The sequence below is a fragment of the Phyllobates terribilis genome, unplaced genomic scaffold (genome assembly GCF_046119375.1).
Source record: "Phyllobates terribilis strain yellow unplaced genomic scaffold, ASM4611937v1 Scaffold_7__3_contigs__length_470593459, whole genome shotgun sequence".
NCBI classification, from domain to species: Eukaryota; Metazoa; Chordata; class Amphibia; order Anura; family Dendrobatidae; genus Phyllobates; species Phyllobates terribilis.
The window spans coordinates 363156663-363173553 of NW_027362767.1; the positions used below are offsets into that span (position 1 = coordinate 363156663).

The window sequence follows — 16891 nt, forward strand, 5'->3', positions numbered from 1 at the left end:
AGTCTTCACTTTGTCTCCTTTCCAGCTGCTATCCGTTTTGTTAGCTGGATCAAAAAACGTAGTCTGCGCAACTTTTTTGTCCATCCAATAGCAACTGGATCCGGTTTTTAACATAGGAATTGATCATAAAGGTTGGTTACCATTTTGCTCCTGTTTATGCTTCATTTGTAACAGATCCAATTTTTTTATTTTCAATATTTTTATTGGGCTTTAACATTTATATGAAAACTAAACATTCCGATTATGTTCAGTAAAAATGCCAATTTTCTTATATTGAATCTGGAACATGCAGATGACAAATGAACATGTGAAGTGAGCCTAATTTATTTTCTTTCCATAAATCAACAGTACATGCAAAAATAAGAAACTTTACCCAAACCCTAATTTATCATATTTAAAGTGCAATGTTGGGAATATGAAGTCTGCATTCAGGACTTATTACTTAAAATATATCAGGGGACCACAATTTATGCAATTCCTAACTTAGTTAGTGATAGTTTATTCCTCATCGTAAAATGATACCGTTTTATTGATCCTGTTATACAGCCGGCATATATTGTATGCTACCAGTAGGATTTCAACAAAGAACATTTGCTCCCATCTGGCAATCAGCAAAGTAAACACATGTTATTTGATGGTGAAACGTATGTTTGTTTGTATTGCAGTAAAGTCTTTATTGTGTTTGATGATTTATCAGTTGATAATAAAAGGAGTTTATGTGACATTAGTGCTTCTATTGACATCATTTATATATTTTTTTTCTGCAAGAGAAATGTGTAAGAGACTATAAAGAAATTGGTACAAAATATTTCAGAACAGTAAATCTCCATATCGAAGAGAAAACTAATATCCAATATTGGAGCAAGACAAAGGTGGACAATTCAACTTTCATCATGAAAGTTTAAGAAATAAAATAACATGGGGTGTACAATAATATAAAAAACATATTCAGCAGAGTATAATAGAGAATTGTTTTGTGTGTAATTTCCTAACAAAAAAATGCAGGTTTATAGGAGCAACGCTAGTGGTGAATGGAGTAAGTCACATCTGGGTGCTGCTCCGATGACTAAATTCTCAAGGAGATGACCAGGAACAAAGAGACATGTGCCAGGGTATTTTTTTTTTTACATGACACCAGGCTTCCGCCCAATGAGCCCATCAATTGAAGGTGAAGCCTCCAGAATCTAACCTGGGAATCATCAGAACATGCCTACTAGCACAGAGAAGTCTCCACAGGTCAGTGGTATTTACAGCAAGCTGATCGTTGCCATATGCACTGAGCAGTACCATGTGGGTGATCTTTCACACAGCAAACAAGCCAATCCAGCTACCGGAGATTCTTCACTCTGTTCTTGCCTGCATCACTTCTTATCAACCAAAAAAGAAGCTTATGTTTGCCACCATAAATAATCATGTATTACCAGACAGATTCAAGAGCATCCCTTTATTTACTGATCTTCGCTGGCTCCATTAGCAAGGAAAAGAGAATTTCTAGAGGACACTAAAATTCTTCAGAACAACAAAATCCCATATTGTTGGAGTTTCCCATTATAGTTGTTCATCTCACACAATGGTATCAAGGCCAAACTTTCTTCTCCAGAATAGGCAATGGAGCGAATTCAAGACTAAGATCACACTCCATCCTTTGGAAACACTGTCGACCATCTTCAAGACATCTAACTGACAAATGGTCTTCAGTTTCTTCTACTTTAACTAATTATATTTAATAATTAGACTAGGTTCACACTTATGCAGTGCTCTACATCGAGAACTCTGCCAGGATTTCCATCAGAATGGCCCGAAAAAAAGGGCTTGAGGGAAGTCCCGACAGTCACTTTGGACTCTGTCTATTCTCCATCCCAGCAGTGCACATATAAAAAAGGCAGATACAGGAGGCCACAGTGACTTTATTGGTCTCATAATAGTGAATTGCTTTCTCAAGGATTCCATTGTAAGCCTATTTTTGGGCATTCCAATGGAAACCTTGATGCGATACACAGCGTAGAGCACAACACAAGTGTAAACCAGGCCATAGTTTGTTTGAGGTGTTGCTTAGCGTTGATGTATTTTTTTTTTACTGAGCATTATACTTTTAGTGTAGTTCATTACTATTATGGTTCAGAGGCTGTAAAAGGCTACTCATATATAAGCTCAGTTTTGATATAGATCCTCCCCCCATTAATTTTGTGTTAATCCACTAAGTCCTGTATGGCTGTTGATCTCTTCTTGTTTTCCATCAGTTATCTGCCGCCTCATCGCTTAGCACCAGCTTGGTTGCTGTTGTACACAACGTTTCCATATTTGCTTTACTCTCTGTTTGGTTGGAATATTTGGTTCTACCTGGCAACCTTTAATATTACAGGAATCTCTAATTATTTTGAAGTCGCAAAATACAAACTGATAACCTATTTATATGCACCAGTTACTGCACAGCACTGATTCCTCTGTGTAATAATCATACTTTAAATTAAATCCATTAATGGTTTAATAAGGCCACGTTCTGTCTAGCAAAGGCTCTGACGTGTAAGAAAGCTTCATGTGTTGTATGGAGCTTTGGGGCGGAGGAAGCTAGAAAAACAGCAAAAGATGTAAACACTGTCAGGCTTCTCTTCGTTCTGCCTTTTGCTAACTGTGTGTGTATGGAAAGACGAAGAACAGGGAACATTCAAACATCACTTCTGGCATTTTAGACTGCAAAAGACGATTAATTTTTCTTCCATGTGGCATTCATTTTGCATCATATTTTTTTTCTCATTCGTTATATGATAGATCGGCTCACTCGGCTGCACATAGAGGTAGACACAGGAACACTGTTTCTTTAAGTCTTCCATTGGTTTATTAAAAGTTTTTCATAAATCCAGTGCAGAGTTAGCAAAATAAACACGGCCTTCCCGGCTTAACAGGAAAACAAAAACATAACATATTGCACAGTTCTTGCTGCTATGGGACTGTGCAAGCTTCAGGAACAATCAACATAAGCTCCAGCTTTCCCTAACAGGAAAACAACGCTCCAGCACTAGCAACTCCAGACCCACCCACACTGACTGCTTTAGAAAGCTGGATATTTATCCCCTGGACTCTTCCCACTCTACAACTGTTTAATCAACCTTTCTCTAAACATGGCTGATTAACCCCTCTCAGCACTTAGTGTGCTGGATGATTTTTTCTAGGCTTATATTACTGAAGCTAACAACCTCGGTGCTACACCTCTCCCCTCTAGTACTTTGCCAGTGACTTTGTCACAGTTATTAAAAATACTGAAGGAATATAAACTGTCTTATATTTGCCACTTAGCAACAGATCAGTTTAAAACAGGTGGAACATGGAGGTCTTCTCTTCTTACTTAAAGTACTGGCAGAATAATGATGAAGAGGAACTGCCCATTCACAAAGAGAGGATGGCAAGTCACAGAGCATGAGAATCAGGACAGTTTATGGACATATAAAACTGGTATATACACCAAAATCAGTTTTAAGTTTTTGTTTGCTATAGGGGCAGCAAGACCATGCTTTTCTACAGATTTAGTGTATGTATTTGGTTCTCAATAAAAGTTAAAGAATCTCTGTTCTTTGCTCAAAAAATTGAGTTAAATACTACCTATCATCTGGTTCTGCTCCTCTTTACCATTTTGCGCTTTTTCGCTCTATTGCAGAGATATTCACATTTATTTCTTTTGGTGGCACAGAATGTGAAATCTCTGCTTCCAGTCCTACTGAGTGTTTCATCAGAGTCTTCTCTGGGGGTGTGCACTTTCACCACTCCCTCCTAGATTCTGCCAATGACAGGTCAGCAGCTGATCTTGCAATCTATCAGTCTCAGATGCTGCTGAGCTGTGATTGGTAGCCTCTGGGAGAGAGGGGTGAAAGTGCACGCCCCCAAAAAAGACTCTGAAAAAACACCCAAATAGACTACAAGGCAGATATTTCACATTCTGCGTCCCAAAAGAAATAAATGTGAATATCACTGTAATGGAGCGAAAAAGCGCAAAACAGAAAGGAAGAATAAGATGAGCTCAGGGATTTTTGCTATTTAACTCATTTTTTTTCCACCAACAGGTCCTGAGCTTTCTTGAAATAAAAATTTGCTCTAAATCAAATAACAATTTTAACTGCAGTTTCTGTTGAAAACAGTTGCAACATTTACTTTACTATATTACTTTATTATCATGTTCTGTACACCAAAAATACAGTAAATGTTGTGTAAAGTAGTGAGGATGATGCTGATAGAGATCTTTACGACTTGATAACCTAAAGTAACCTATAATAGTTTGCTGAGCATGTCAAGCCTAAAGTATTTGTTTCATTGTTTTAGTAACTAGGTCTGTTTAGTGATCCACTGCCGATAGCATTATACACACGTAGTCAAAATTGTTGGTACCCCTCGTTTAATGAAAGAAAAACCCACAATGGTCACAGAAATAACTTGAATCTGACAAAAGTAATAATAAATTAAAAATCTATGCATATGAACAAATTAAAGTCAGTCATTGCTTTTCAACCCTGCTGCCACAGAATTTAAAAAAAAAATTAACTCATGAAATAGGCCTGGACAGAAATGATGGTGCTCTTAACTTAATATTTTGTTGAACAATCTTTTGAAGCAATCTCTGCAATCAAACGATTCCTGTAACTGTCAGGCTGTGTGCCCACGATGCGTTTTTAATGCGTTTCCGCAGCGTTTTTGCAGCTGCGGAAACGCATTAAAAACGCATGGTAGAAGGGCAGCAATGTTCCCCAATGATAATCCGCATGTGCTGTGCACATGCTGCGGAAATTTCCGCTGCGGATTATCATTGCGGAAAAAAACGCAGCACTACCAATTATTTTGCGGAAGTGCTGCGTCTTCGCCGCCATTGACTTGCATTGGAACTCATGGATTACGCATCACTGTATATGTAGATGCGTAATCCAAGCGTTCTAATGTGCGGATGGTACCCGGGTGTAGATGAGAGGAGAGTCTCATCCACACCCAGGTACCATTAAAAAATCTGTAAAAAAGAATAAAATAAAAAATAAATGTATACTTGCCTTCTGTCGGCCCGCGAAGCGCTCCTGCTTGCTTCCCGGCACTTTGCAGTGAATTGAAGGACCTGCGCTGACGTCAGAGTCATGTGATAGGTCACGCAACGCCGACGTCGGCAGGTCTTTCAATTCCCTTCTGCCGGCAGCCGGGACCGAGCGAAACAAGCCAGCGCGGGCCATCGGAGGGTAAGTATATACACTCTCTCGGGTCACACTATATGAATCCATGCCGTTTGCATGGATTTATATAGTGTGACCTAGTTGTCACAAGCACTTTCCAAGTGATGCTAATCGCTTGGAAAGCGCTTGTCAATCCACATGCGGAAATGTCAGTGAATAACGCTCCATTTCCGCATGTCCCTGGCAGGAAAACACATGTACAATCCGCATGTACAATCCGCATGCGTTTTTTTCTGCCAGGGAGATGCAGAAACGCTCAGGAAAAAATCCTGAGCATTTCTACATCGTGGGCACATAGCCTCAATGAGACTTCTGCCATGCATGTAGGCGCATGTTGACTCTGGCCACTAAACAGACAAAACCCAAGATAAAAACAGAATAAGCAAATACCCTGTAGTAAAGAAATAAATAGCAATAGTGCATGAAAATAATATAGGATGCTTAGTTAATATAATTTTGATCAAAAAAACATAAAAGCCATTGCACCACCACATCACGGTGACCCTATTCAGGATGGTCCTAACCTCTAGTATTAAAACCTTACCACTTTTCAAGTGATGTACATGTGGATAAGGGCTGAGAAGAACTGAGAGCCGGCTAATGGACATCCAGGTATTGGGAACTACATAAATGTAATGTCCATGCCTGGGTGTCCATTAGCTGGTCTCAGTCCTTCTCAACCCTTATCCACATGTAAGCCACTTGACAAATGGTAAGGTTTTAATACTAGAGGTCAGGACCGTCCCCAATAGGGTCAACAAGATGTGGTGGGATGGATTTTACGTTTTTTTATGAAAATTATGTCATCTAAGCACCTTATATTATTTTTATGCAATATTGTTATTTATTTATTGCTGGGTATTTGCTTATTATGTTTCTATCTTGTTTTTTTTTTATATGGGACTGTCGCAGATAACCGAGGGCTGACAGTTATCAACAGTATGGCTGCTTTGGTCTGAATTGGTTTTACCACAGTTATTTACACCTTAATTTTAAGAAAATTACTCAGAGGATCTGCTGCAATTAGAACAACAGATATTCATTAATACATCTTCCAAATGTAGAGATGATAAAAAGAGTCTTGCTAGCTGATTGCAACAGGCAGAGGATCATTTTAAAGGCAGAAATAAAAAAAATGTAACCTTTGCTATACCTCTGTTTGTATACCATTTCCTTAAAGCCTAATCATTTACCTTTGGATCTTTAAGACTGAATCCAGACATGTAGTCATTAATGAGATTAAAGACAAATCCTCTGTCCATAAATGTAAGACATCTCTGAAATAACACGGGAAACTAGTTATTTATTCACATTCATAAAGCAAAATTTATAGAAATAAAGCAAAAGGAGTGGTTTTAAAAAAAAAAAAAAGGTTGTCCATCCCGTGGTTTTTTGCTTTAGTTCTCTCTGCCCATCCTATGGGATTCCTTTCTGGTTCCTCTTATACACCCCATTGTGTTGTATTCTGGCTCTTTCGAAAGAGTTATCCCACAAATACAATTTACCATCTATTATTTTCAAAGGTGGTAAGTGTTTAATTGTGGGAGGTCGCACTACTGGGACCCCCAATCATAGAAGCTGTTGTGCTTGCTACCCAAGCAGTTACACCATTGTATATGAAGCTAATTATCTAGGAAAGACATCAAATATCCAAGCAGTAGAGAAGTTGGCTCTATACATAAAAAAAGCATGGCAGCATGTACTCACTGATGTCTATTGATGAGTGAATAGTTCGTTGTCAATGCTGCCAACCTCACTGGGATTTAAAAGTAGGTCATATCAAAAGTGACAAAGGGAAATGGTGATTAAATGCACTCTGTTATAACTATCAATGTAAGTCATCAAGGAAAAGTTAGTAAAAAACCTGCAGCTTCCGGACCTACAAAGTTATCAGTATGTTGCGTTGGGATGTTTGGGGAAAAGTTTGAGATTGGGCACTATGGAATAGTACAGGTATAAAAATCTTGGACTGTGACAGTGTAAATGTTTTAGAACAAAAGATATTAAAAATATTACTATGTCCATTCCAGTTACAATAGTAGGTGTTCTGTAAATATCGCATGCACAGACATAATCTCACCTTGATGAAGTTTGCCAAGCTCATGTTGACATTTCGAGACTCCTCGGGAATCTCGCCGTATCTTATGGTGACATGCGGTATAATTGATAGCAGCAAAGAATGTAGAACATTTTGATACGAGTCTGGAAACCTTTGGGGTCGAGGTACCTGTTGAATATTAAACTGAAACTTAAAATTTGAGGGGAAAATTAAGGGAAAAACTAAAATTGAACAAATAAAATATTGGGTCTTCTCATGACCTTGCTCTCCTTAACCCCTTTACCCCTGAGGGTGGTTTGTACGTTAATGACCGGGCCAATTTTTACAATTCTGACCACTGTCACTTTATGAGGTAATTACTCTGGAACGCTTCAATGGATCCCCCTGATTCTGAGACTGTTTTTTCGTGACATATTGTACTTCATGATAGTGGTAAAATTTCTTCGATATCACTTGTGTTTATTTGTGAAAAAAACAGAAATTTGGCAAAAGATTTTAACATTTTGCAATTTTCAAAATTTGAATTTTTATGTCCTTAAATCAGACAGATACAGTACAGACCAAAAGTTTGGACACACCTTCTCATTTAAAGATTTTTCTGTATTTTCTTGACTATGAAAATTGTACATTCACACTGAAGGCATCAAAACTATGAATTAACACATGTGGAATTATATACTTAACAAAAAAGTGTGAAACAACTGAAACCTAGAATATAAGACATATTTTCAGTTGTTTCACACTTTTTTGTTAAGTATATAATTCCACATGTGTTAATTCATAGTTTTGATGCCTTCAGTGTGAATGTACAATTTTCATAGTCATGAAAATACAGAAAAATCTTTAAATGAGGTGTGTCCAAACTTTTGGTCTGTACTGTATGTCACACAAAATAGTTAATAAATAACATTTCCCACATGTCTACTTTACATCAGCACGATTTTGGAACCCAAATTTTTTTTTGTTAGGGAGCTATAAGGGTTAAAAGTTGACCAGCGATTTCTAAATTTGCCAACAAAATTTGCAAAACCATTTTTTTAGGGACCACATCACATTTGAAGTCACTTTGAGAGGTCTTTATGACAGAAAATACGCAAAAGTGACACCATTCTAAAAACTGCATCCCTCAAGGTGCTCAAAACCACATTCAAGAACTTTATTAACCCTTCAGATGCTTCACAGGAATTTTTGGAATGTGGAAGAAAAAAATGAACATTTAACTTTTTTCACCAAAATGTTAATTTAGACCCCTATTTTTTTATTTTTGCAAGGGTAACAGGAAAATAAATGGACCCCAAAATTTGCTGTGCAATTTCTCCTGAGCACGCCAATACCCCATATGTGGGGGCAAACCACTGTTTGGGCGCACGGCAGGGCTCGGAAGGGAAGGAGCGCCATTTGACTTTTTGAATGTAAAATTTGCTTGAATAATTAGCGGACACCATGTTGCGTTTGGAGAGCCCCTGATGTGCCTAAACAGTGGAAACCCCCCACAAGTGACCCCATTTTGGAAACTAGACCCCCCAAGGATTTTATCAAGGGTTATACTGAACATTTTGAACCCAGAGGTACGACATAGAATTTGATAACATTAGGTCATCATATTGAATAAGTTGTCATTAGTCTTGAGCACAAGTACTCACTACTTGAGTTTGCATCGGGTACTCGGGTATGCACCATGTATCACAGGTGCTCGAGTGACATGCCCGCATTTTTCACGGTTATTAGACACCCAAGGAAAAACATTATGCAGGGATCGCTCATGCATGCCAGGCAATCCCCGTGAGTTTTTTTTGGCTGTATAACAGCTGCAAAACATATGGGGACGAGACTCGAGCATGTCACTCCAGCAACCGCGATACTCGGTGCATATGTAGCGCCCCGAGGGTTCGGCCGCTACAGGGGTATTTCACCTCTGCCAGAGGTGTGATATTCCACTCCCAGGTAAGGATGGAGTGTGGACCAGGGCTCAGTTAGCTGCATACAGCACACACACCCCATTTCCGAGGGACAGCTCAACGGTGCTCCCACTAGACATAAGTGCAGGCACGACCGACCATGTCCCTGCTGGAGTGGGGAGGGAGGGGTGGAACACCCAGTGCTGTAGGGGCAGATAGGGGGCGGTTCCTGAGTGTAGGAAGGAGCCCATTGGTTGCTGGTCACCTGGGCTCATGGCTAGAGGGAGGTATAAAAGGTGGGCACCATCTTAGATCAGGGTTCAGTTCTGTGGAGAGGAGAAGACAGGGAGCAGCAGCTCAGGCTGAGTGCTGCTCCAGAGGCAGGCCTAGGGAAGAGGCCGGGGCCTGAGAGGAGAAGGAGAAGTGGGCCTGGAGAAGAGGCCGAGGAGGAGGTGAAGGGGAGCGGAGATTCTGGCTCATCTCAGCTCCAAGAGAAAGGAACAGAAACAGAAAGGAACTGCAAAGAAGGAGAGACAGAGAAACAGAAGGGCTCAGGAACAAGAAGGTGGAAGGGACCCTAAGAACCCACGAGAATCCAGGGTGCAGGGTCAGGCAGATTAAGGGTACCGGATCCCAAGTTGGTGGAGGAAAAACAACCCTCAGCCAAAGACCGGTCGTCGTGATCATATATTGGTGCGACACCTCATCAAACCTGCTAGGAAGGCAGCATATAGGACAGCGGAGGACGGGGCCCACGTTTAACCGCAAAGGTCCGCGGCAGCTGGACAAAAGTGGGTCACTGGTGAGGCAGGCCAGAGAAAGGATAAAAGGGGGTCCTGTGCCATGCTCCTGAACTGCCTGGGAGTTGACCGAGCCCCTCACCTGGTGGACGCAGCACGGCTCGGGCGGTCACTGCTGGCCGAAGTGACCTGGAACAAACGAACTGTGAGTAAAGACCCTGGACTGTAACTTGTTGTCTGTGTGCTCCTTCGCGCCTCCAGCACTATCAGCACCGGGACCCGCACTACCATCACTCCCAACATCCACTACACTGCCCTGGGGCTGCACTCTTCCCGTGGGGAGTCACATCACATCAGCTGCACCCATCATCAGCCCCAGCGGACTGCCTTGCAGCGGCGGTTCCTAATAACCGCAATCCACGGGTGGCGCAGTCGGACATTATTTGGAGCGCATAGCAGACTACCATTGGCCTGACCACCCTGAGCCGCGGGACCGGGCCGCCACTACTACTACCCCCATCGTTCCCCTATCGCCCGGATCCGCGTGCCCCACGGCCCAGGGGGCGAGTCAGCTTTGGCGTAGTCGGCAGGATCATTACCAACCTGCCACAAGCGGGTATTGCGTGCCTGAAGAAAATTGCACATGTACCTTAAAAAGAAGTTTCCCGCCGTCCGGAGTCGTTTCCCGCCGTCCGGAGCCGATTCCCGCCATCAGACGCCATCTTGGACCGTTTCCCGCCATCTTCATCCGTCTTTCCCGCCCTGGCAGAGCGGACGCCATTATGTGCGCACCAAAAGACAGCAGGAAGCCACCTCCCATCGTGGGCCAGGTCCCAGAATGGCGCCAAAGAAGGAGCCCGCCCCCACCAGCCATGAATGCAGAAGTGGAGATGTCCATCAACATGGGGGGGCTGCCCCTGAAAGTGATTGTCAGCAGAATGCCCCAGGACCACCCCCTCTGGGGGCGGAGAGAGAAGAAAACTGTGGGGCAGGGCGCAGTCTGGATCAGTCTGGCCAGGCCGCACCCGGAGATGGAGGGAGAAACCAGTTCCGGTACCCTGGCAAAGGGCCTGCTGCAAGCTACACCACCATGCAGCCTCACCGAGCTGTTAGCCCATCTCCCCAAGGAGGACCCCGAATATACACGGGCGGCGTTGGAAGAGCTGGACCGGAGGATGGTCCGGGCGCAGCAGGACGTGATCGCCGGATGGAAGAAGGAAGTGGCCCGGCGGGCTGTGATCCTGCAGCCGAAGGCGCCATCGACGAGCAGCGCACCAGCCACGGAGGGCAGTGAAGGCCGAGCGGAGGCCGAGGACGACGCCGCGGAGGAGGCCGCGACAGCAGAGGCAGGTAACGGAGACGCCCCTGCACTGAATCCTGAGGCCGCCGACCTGCCCCTGCACCCCGTCACGGAGCCCAACGCACCGGGACCCGCCGTCGACACCGTGCCCCCGCCGCCATCAACCAGCCCCCAGGCCGTCGACGCTGCCGGTGAGCCCCGCCCCACGCCGTGCCCTCTGACCCCGGGCGTGCTCAGCCAACCACCATCGCAGGCCCGGCCGCAAGGCCCTGCGCCCCCAGGCGCCGCTGCCCCGACGGAACCCCCTGCACCTGCTGTACCGCCCTTGGGAGCAACCAGGAAACAACCAGCACGGGCCTGGTCGCAAGGTCACGTGCCCCCGGGCGCCGCCAACCCACCTGCGCCCCCTGCTGCTGCAGTACCACCACTGGGCGCGGATCTCTTCGCTCAATACACCACTCCGGATGGGCTGCCTTTCATCTGGCCCCCCGAGTTTGTCAACCCCCGCTTCCGGAGGAGCCCGTCCGCGGAGGTCGAAGTACCCTCTGAGCCCCTCATACCTGCTCCGGCGCCTCAGGAAATCCCCCAGCTGCCATTGGAAGATGCCCAGTTTGAATGGGACCCCACAGGGGAGGACCTGATGGGGTTCACGAAAGAAACGCGAGCGGGCGCAGCTGAGTGGCGGGAGGCCTGCCGCCAACAGCTGGAGATGTTTGAGAAGGAGCAGCGAGAGCGGCGGGTGAAGCAAGAGAAGCTGCAGGTCCAGAGCGCGGAGCAGAAAATGAAGGCGCGACGAGATCCTCGAACTGCCCGCAGACCCCGAGTCACCGGGACTGTGGTGAAGTTCCAGATGGAGCGCGGCTGGGGCTTCATCCGAGACCCCGAGACCATCAGTGACGTGTTTGTGACAAGGAGAGATGTGGAGAGTCACCTACCGGAAGGCCATCGTGGGCGGGATCTATTCCCAGGCGACGTGGTGTCTTACACCCGACACCAAGGCGTGAAGGGGTGGTACGCCCTACACGTCCGCCGAGTAGTAGAGGAGGAGGAACAGCACTACTCGGACGCTGAGTACCAGGAGGGCCCGGACGGGCCTGAAGATCCGTATGAGGAGGAAGAAGGAGCGTCACGAAGACACCGTTACCAGTGAACGGTCAAGTGGCATTGTAAATAGTTACCCGTAAGGGTGCAAAGGAACTGTGTGGGACTGTTTCAAATTGCGTGTGGTCCCCGTTGGGACTGATATAGGACTGTGTGAACGTTATGCCCTATCCCCTAAGTAACCAGGCTGAGGACTGTGAGCAGCCATTCCCCTATCCCCACCGGCCGAGGACTGGGAACGGCCAATCCCATGTATATAGTTGCGCTTCTTAAAGCGCCCCCTACTGGTTTTATACAAGAACCGCAACGTCTACCTCAAAGTTAAAATGGACTGTTGCACCTTTAAAAAGAAAGAACACCTGGTCGCAAGTTGCACTGCCGCCAGGATCCAAGAATGTGCTTTACTTAAAAAAATGTTTTATGTTAAAAGGTTTTATATGCTGCTAAATAGTCATGTGAAAGTTTTCTATAATGTTTTATACAAAAGAGTTCCGGAAGTATTGAAAAAGTTTTCTATAATGTCTAGTGAAAAGAAAAGTGTGTCCCATAAAGGGAGTTGAACCGTAATGTCTGTTTCTAATGTAAAAAGTTATTGAAAAAGTCTTTGCATGTCCTGTAATCAACTGTTTTTGCTCTTTTCCAGCCCGAGGACGTGCTGTGCTTTACCAGGGGGGAATGTAGCGCCCCGAGGGTTCGGCCGCTACAGGGGTATTGCAACTCTGCCAGAGGTGTGATATTCCACTCCCAGGTAAGGATGGAGTGTGGACCAGGGCTCAGTTAGCTGCATACAGCACACACACCCCATTTCCGAGGGACAGCTCAACGGTGCTCCCACTAGACAGAAGTGCAGGCACGACCGACCATGTCCCTGCTGGAGTGGGGAGGGAGGGGTGGAACACCCAGTGCTGTAGGGGCAGATAGGGGGCGGTTCCTGAGTGTAGGAAGGAGCCCATTGGTTGCTGGTCACCTGGGCTCATGGCTAGAGGGAGGTATAAAAGGTGGGCACCATCTTAGATCAGGGTTCAGTTCTGTGGAGAGGAGAAGACAGGGAGCAGCAGCTCAGGCTGAGTGCTGCTCCAGAGGCAGGCCTAGGGAAGAGGCCGGGGCCTGAGAGGAGAAGGAGAAGTGGGCCTGGAGAAGAGGCCGAGGAGGAGGTGAAGGGGAGCTGAGATTCTGGCTCATCTCAGCTCCAAGAGAAAGGAACAGAAACAGAAAGGAACTGCAAAGAAGGAGAGACAGAGAAACAGAAGGGCTCAGGAACAAGAAGGTGGAAGGGACCCTAAGAACCCACGAGAATCCAGGGTGCAGGGTCAGGCAGATTAAGGGTACCGGATCCCAAGTTGGTGGAGGAGAAACAACCCTCAGCCAAAGACCGGTCGTCGTGATCATATATTGGTGCGACACCTCATCAAACCTGCTAGGAAGGCACCATATAGGACAGCGGAGGACGGGGCCCACGTTTAACCGCACATGTCCGCGGCAGCTGGACAAAAGTGGGTCACTGGTGAGGCAGGCCAGAGAAAGGATAAAAGGGGGTCCTGTGCCATACTCCTGAACTGCCTGGGAGCTGATCGAGCCCCTCACCTGGTGGACGCAGCACGGCTCGGGCGGTCACTGCTGGCCGAAGTGACCTGGAACAAACGAACTGTGAGTAAAGACCCTGGACTGTAACTTGTTGTCTGTGTGCTCCTTCGCGCCTCCAGCACTATCAGCACCGGGACCCGCACTACCATCACTCCCAACATCCACTACACTGCCCTGGGGCTGCACTCTTCCCGTGGGGAGTCACATCACCTCAGCTGCACCCATCATTAGCCCCAGCGGACTGCCTTGCAGCGGCGGTTCCTAATAACCGCAATCCACGGGTGGCGCAGTCGGACATTATTTGGAGCGCATAGCAGACTACCATTGGCCTGACCACCCTGAGCCGCGGGACCGGGCCGCCACTACTACTACCCCCATCGTTCCTCTATCGCCCGGATCCGCGTGCCCCACGGCCCAGGGGGCGAGTCACATACCTGAGCACCCGATGCAAACTCAAGTAGCGAGCACTTGCGCTCACTAGTCGCCATATCGTCGTCATTTTTTTTTCCTTACTTTTGAAAAAATCCCAAACCTAGCCCTAACACAACCCTAACCCTAACCCTAGCCAAACCCTAAAGCTAGCACAACCCTAACCCTATCACAACCCTAACCCTAGCACAACCCTAACCTTAGCGTTTCTTTTTTACGCCGTTACTCGTGTGGTTTAAGTGATTACACCGCTTTATTCTTCGGGTCGGTGCGATTACAGCGATACCAGATTTATATAGGGTTTTTATGATTGACAGCTGTCACACACTAAAAGACGCTTTTTTTTTGTTGCAAAGACTAGTTTTTGCATCGCCATATTTCGAGAGCTATAATTTTTCCGTATTCCGGCCAACAGAGTCATATGACAGCTTGTTTTTTGCGGGACAAGTTGACGTTTTTATTGGTACCATTTTTGGGCACGTGACATTTTTTGATCGCTTTCTATTCCGATTTTTGGGAGGGAGAATAAACAAAAACCAACAATTCTGGAATTTATTTTTTTTTATACCATTCCGCATGTGGTAAAATTGATAAGGCAGCGTTATTCTTCGGGTCACTATGATTACAGTGGTACTACATTTATATTTTTTTTATGTTTTGGTGCTTTTTCACAATAAAAACTATTTTATAGAAAAAATATTTTTTTGTATCGCTTTATTCTGAGAGCTATAACTTCTTTATTTTTCGGCTGATGGAGCTGTATGGCGGCTTGTTTTTTGCGGGACAAGATGATGTTTTCAGCGGTACCATTTTTATTTGAATTTGTCTTTTTGATTGTGTTTTATTGCTTTTTTTGTTTGGCAGTATAATGATAAAGCATGTTTTTTTGCTTTGTTTTTTTTTTTTTTTTTTTACCGTGTTCACTAAAGGGGTTAACTAGTGGGACAGTTTTATAGGACAGGTCGTTCCGGACGTGGCAATACCATATATGGATACTTTTATTGTTTTTTTATCCACAATAATATTTATTTATGGGTACAACATATTTTTATTTTTTTGGATTATTTTTTTCATTTTTTTTTTAATATATATTTTTACAATTTTTTTTTTTTTTTTCACATTCTGATTCTTTTTTTACTTTTACACCTTGTCCCACTATGGGACTTTCACATTTTATTTTCAGATCGCCTGTATAGCATAGAGAGCAGCAGCAGCTGCCTGTGCTATATAGGCTGTCACTGCTGCAGAGACCAAAGTATCTTCCTGCTATCTGGTGACCCGGATGTCATGACGATATTGGGTCATCATGGCAACATCCGGGAGCCGCGGCAGACAGCGCTGGACGCCGGCAGGAGAGGTGAGCATCGGCGATCACCTCCCCTTGCTCCCGCAATGCTGCGATCGACTTCGATCGCAGCATTGAGGGGGTTAATGTGCAGGGAGCAGTGTGGGACCGCTCCCTGCACATAGCACTGGGTGTCAGCTGTGACAATCAGCTTACACCCGGCGGCGATCGCCCCGCACCGCTTGTGTGCAGGCACGACCGCCATATGACCTAATAGTACGTCATTGGTCCAATCAGCCCAGGTCACCATGACGTACTATTAGGTCAAACGTCAGAAAGAGGTTAAAGTTTTATACAAACATAAACTGGCTTTAAATTTTAAACACTTATTTTCAAACTATGTTACTGGGGCATTCCTGATTGAGGACCCCCATGAAGTGGACAAGGAAGAAGACATCCTGTTGATTTTAATTGTAATTGACTGTAAAACTTCATTTCTTCTATAGTACGGCTAAAGAGGCATTTACAAGGGTTGTCCGGCCCAAATAAAACTTTGTCCAGTTATAACAAAGGCAGACATATTCACCTAGTGGCACCCACTTAGATTCAGCACAAGCCGCTCCGTGGTCTGCACAGAGACAGGAAGAGATGATGACGCCATTCCATCAACCTCCTGAGGCCTCAGCGGTCAGGTGACTTGAGCAGTGCGTTATCAGATGTTTTATGATGATGCACTGCTCAAAGTCACCTGTTCACTGCAGCCAATCACGGGCTGCAGTGGTCCAGCAGCTGATGGAATGGTGACATCAGCGCTTCCTGTCTCTCAGCAGACCATGGAACACGGGGTGGCCTGCACCGGATCCAGGTGTGCGCCCGTTAGGTCAGTATGACAGAGTTTATTTTTTCATCAGTCTAATCCCCTGGGTAATTTTTTTTTCTTAGCCTGGAGAACCCGTTTCACACTAGCTCCCAGGTTCACCTACCGATAATATCTTCTATGGGTTCCAGCAGAGAGATACTATACAGTTAACTTTAGAGGGAGCTTAAGAGATGCATATTGCCGGAATAGTTGAATTCAATAACACATTATGCAGTAAACTGCTGGAGCTTGCTGAGGTGGCAACCGCAAGCCACAATTTTATCATATATTTCCATGAAGGCTGTTAATCCCCTTCACAACGAGGCCAAATTTCCATTTTTGCGTCTTTGTTTTTTTTCCTCACCTTCTTCACAGACCCATTACTTTTTTATTTTTATTTTCCTATATACATATGAGGGCTTGGTTTTTTTTTGT

General features: G+C 45.0%; 1 protein-coding gene across 4 annotated transcripts in view; it reads right to left on the reverse strand.

The window, feature by feature from the left end:
- Window positions 1-16891, reverse strand: part of DOCK11 (dedicator of cytokinesis 11) — a 333016-nt gene that overhangs the window by 221870 nt on the left and 94255 nt on the right. For all 4 annotated transcript variants that reach the window (XM_073641338.1, XM_073641340.1, XM_073641339.1 and 1 more), the window contains exons 28-29: window positions 7282-7428; window positions 6395-6478 (exon numbers count right to left, since the gene is read on the reverse strand). In XM_073641338.1, coding sequence (XP_073497439.1) covers window positions 6395-6478; window positions 7282-7428 — 231 coding nt within the window. The remainder of the gene's footprint in view (window positions 1-6394; window positions 6479-7281; window positions 7429-16891) is intronic.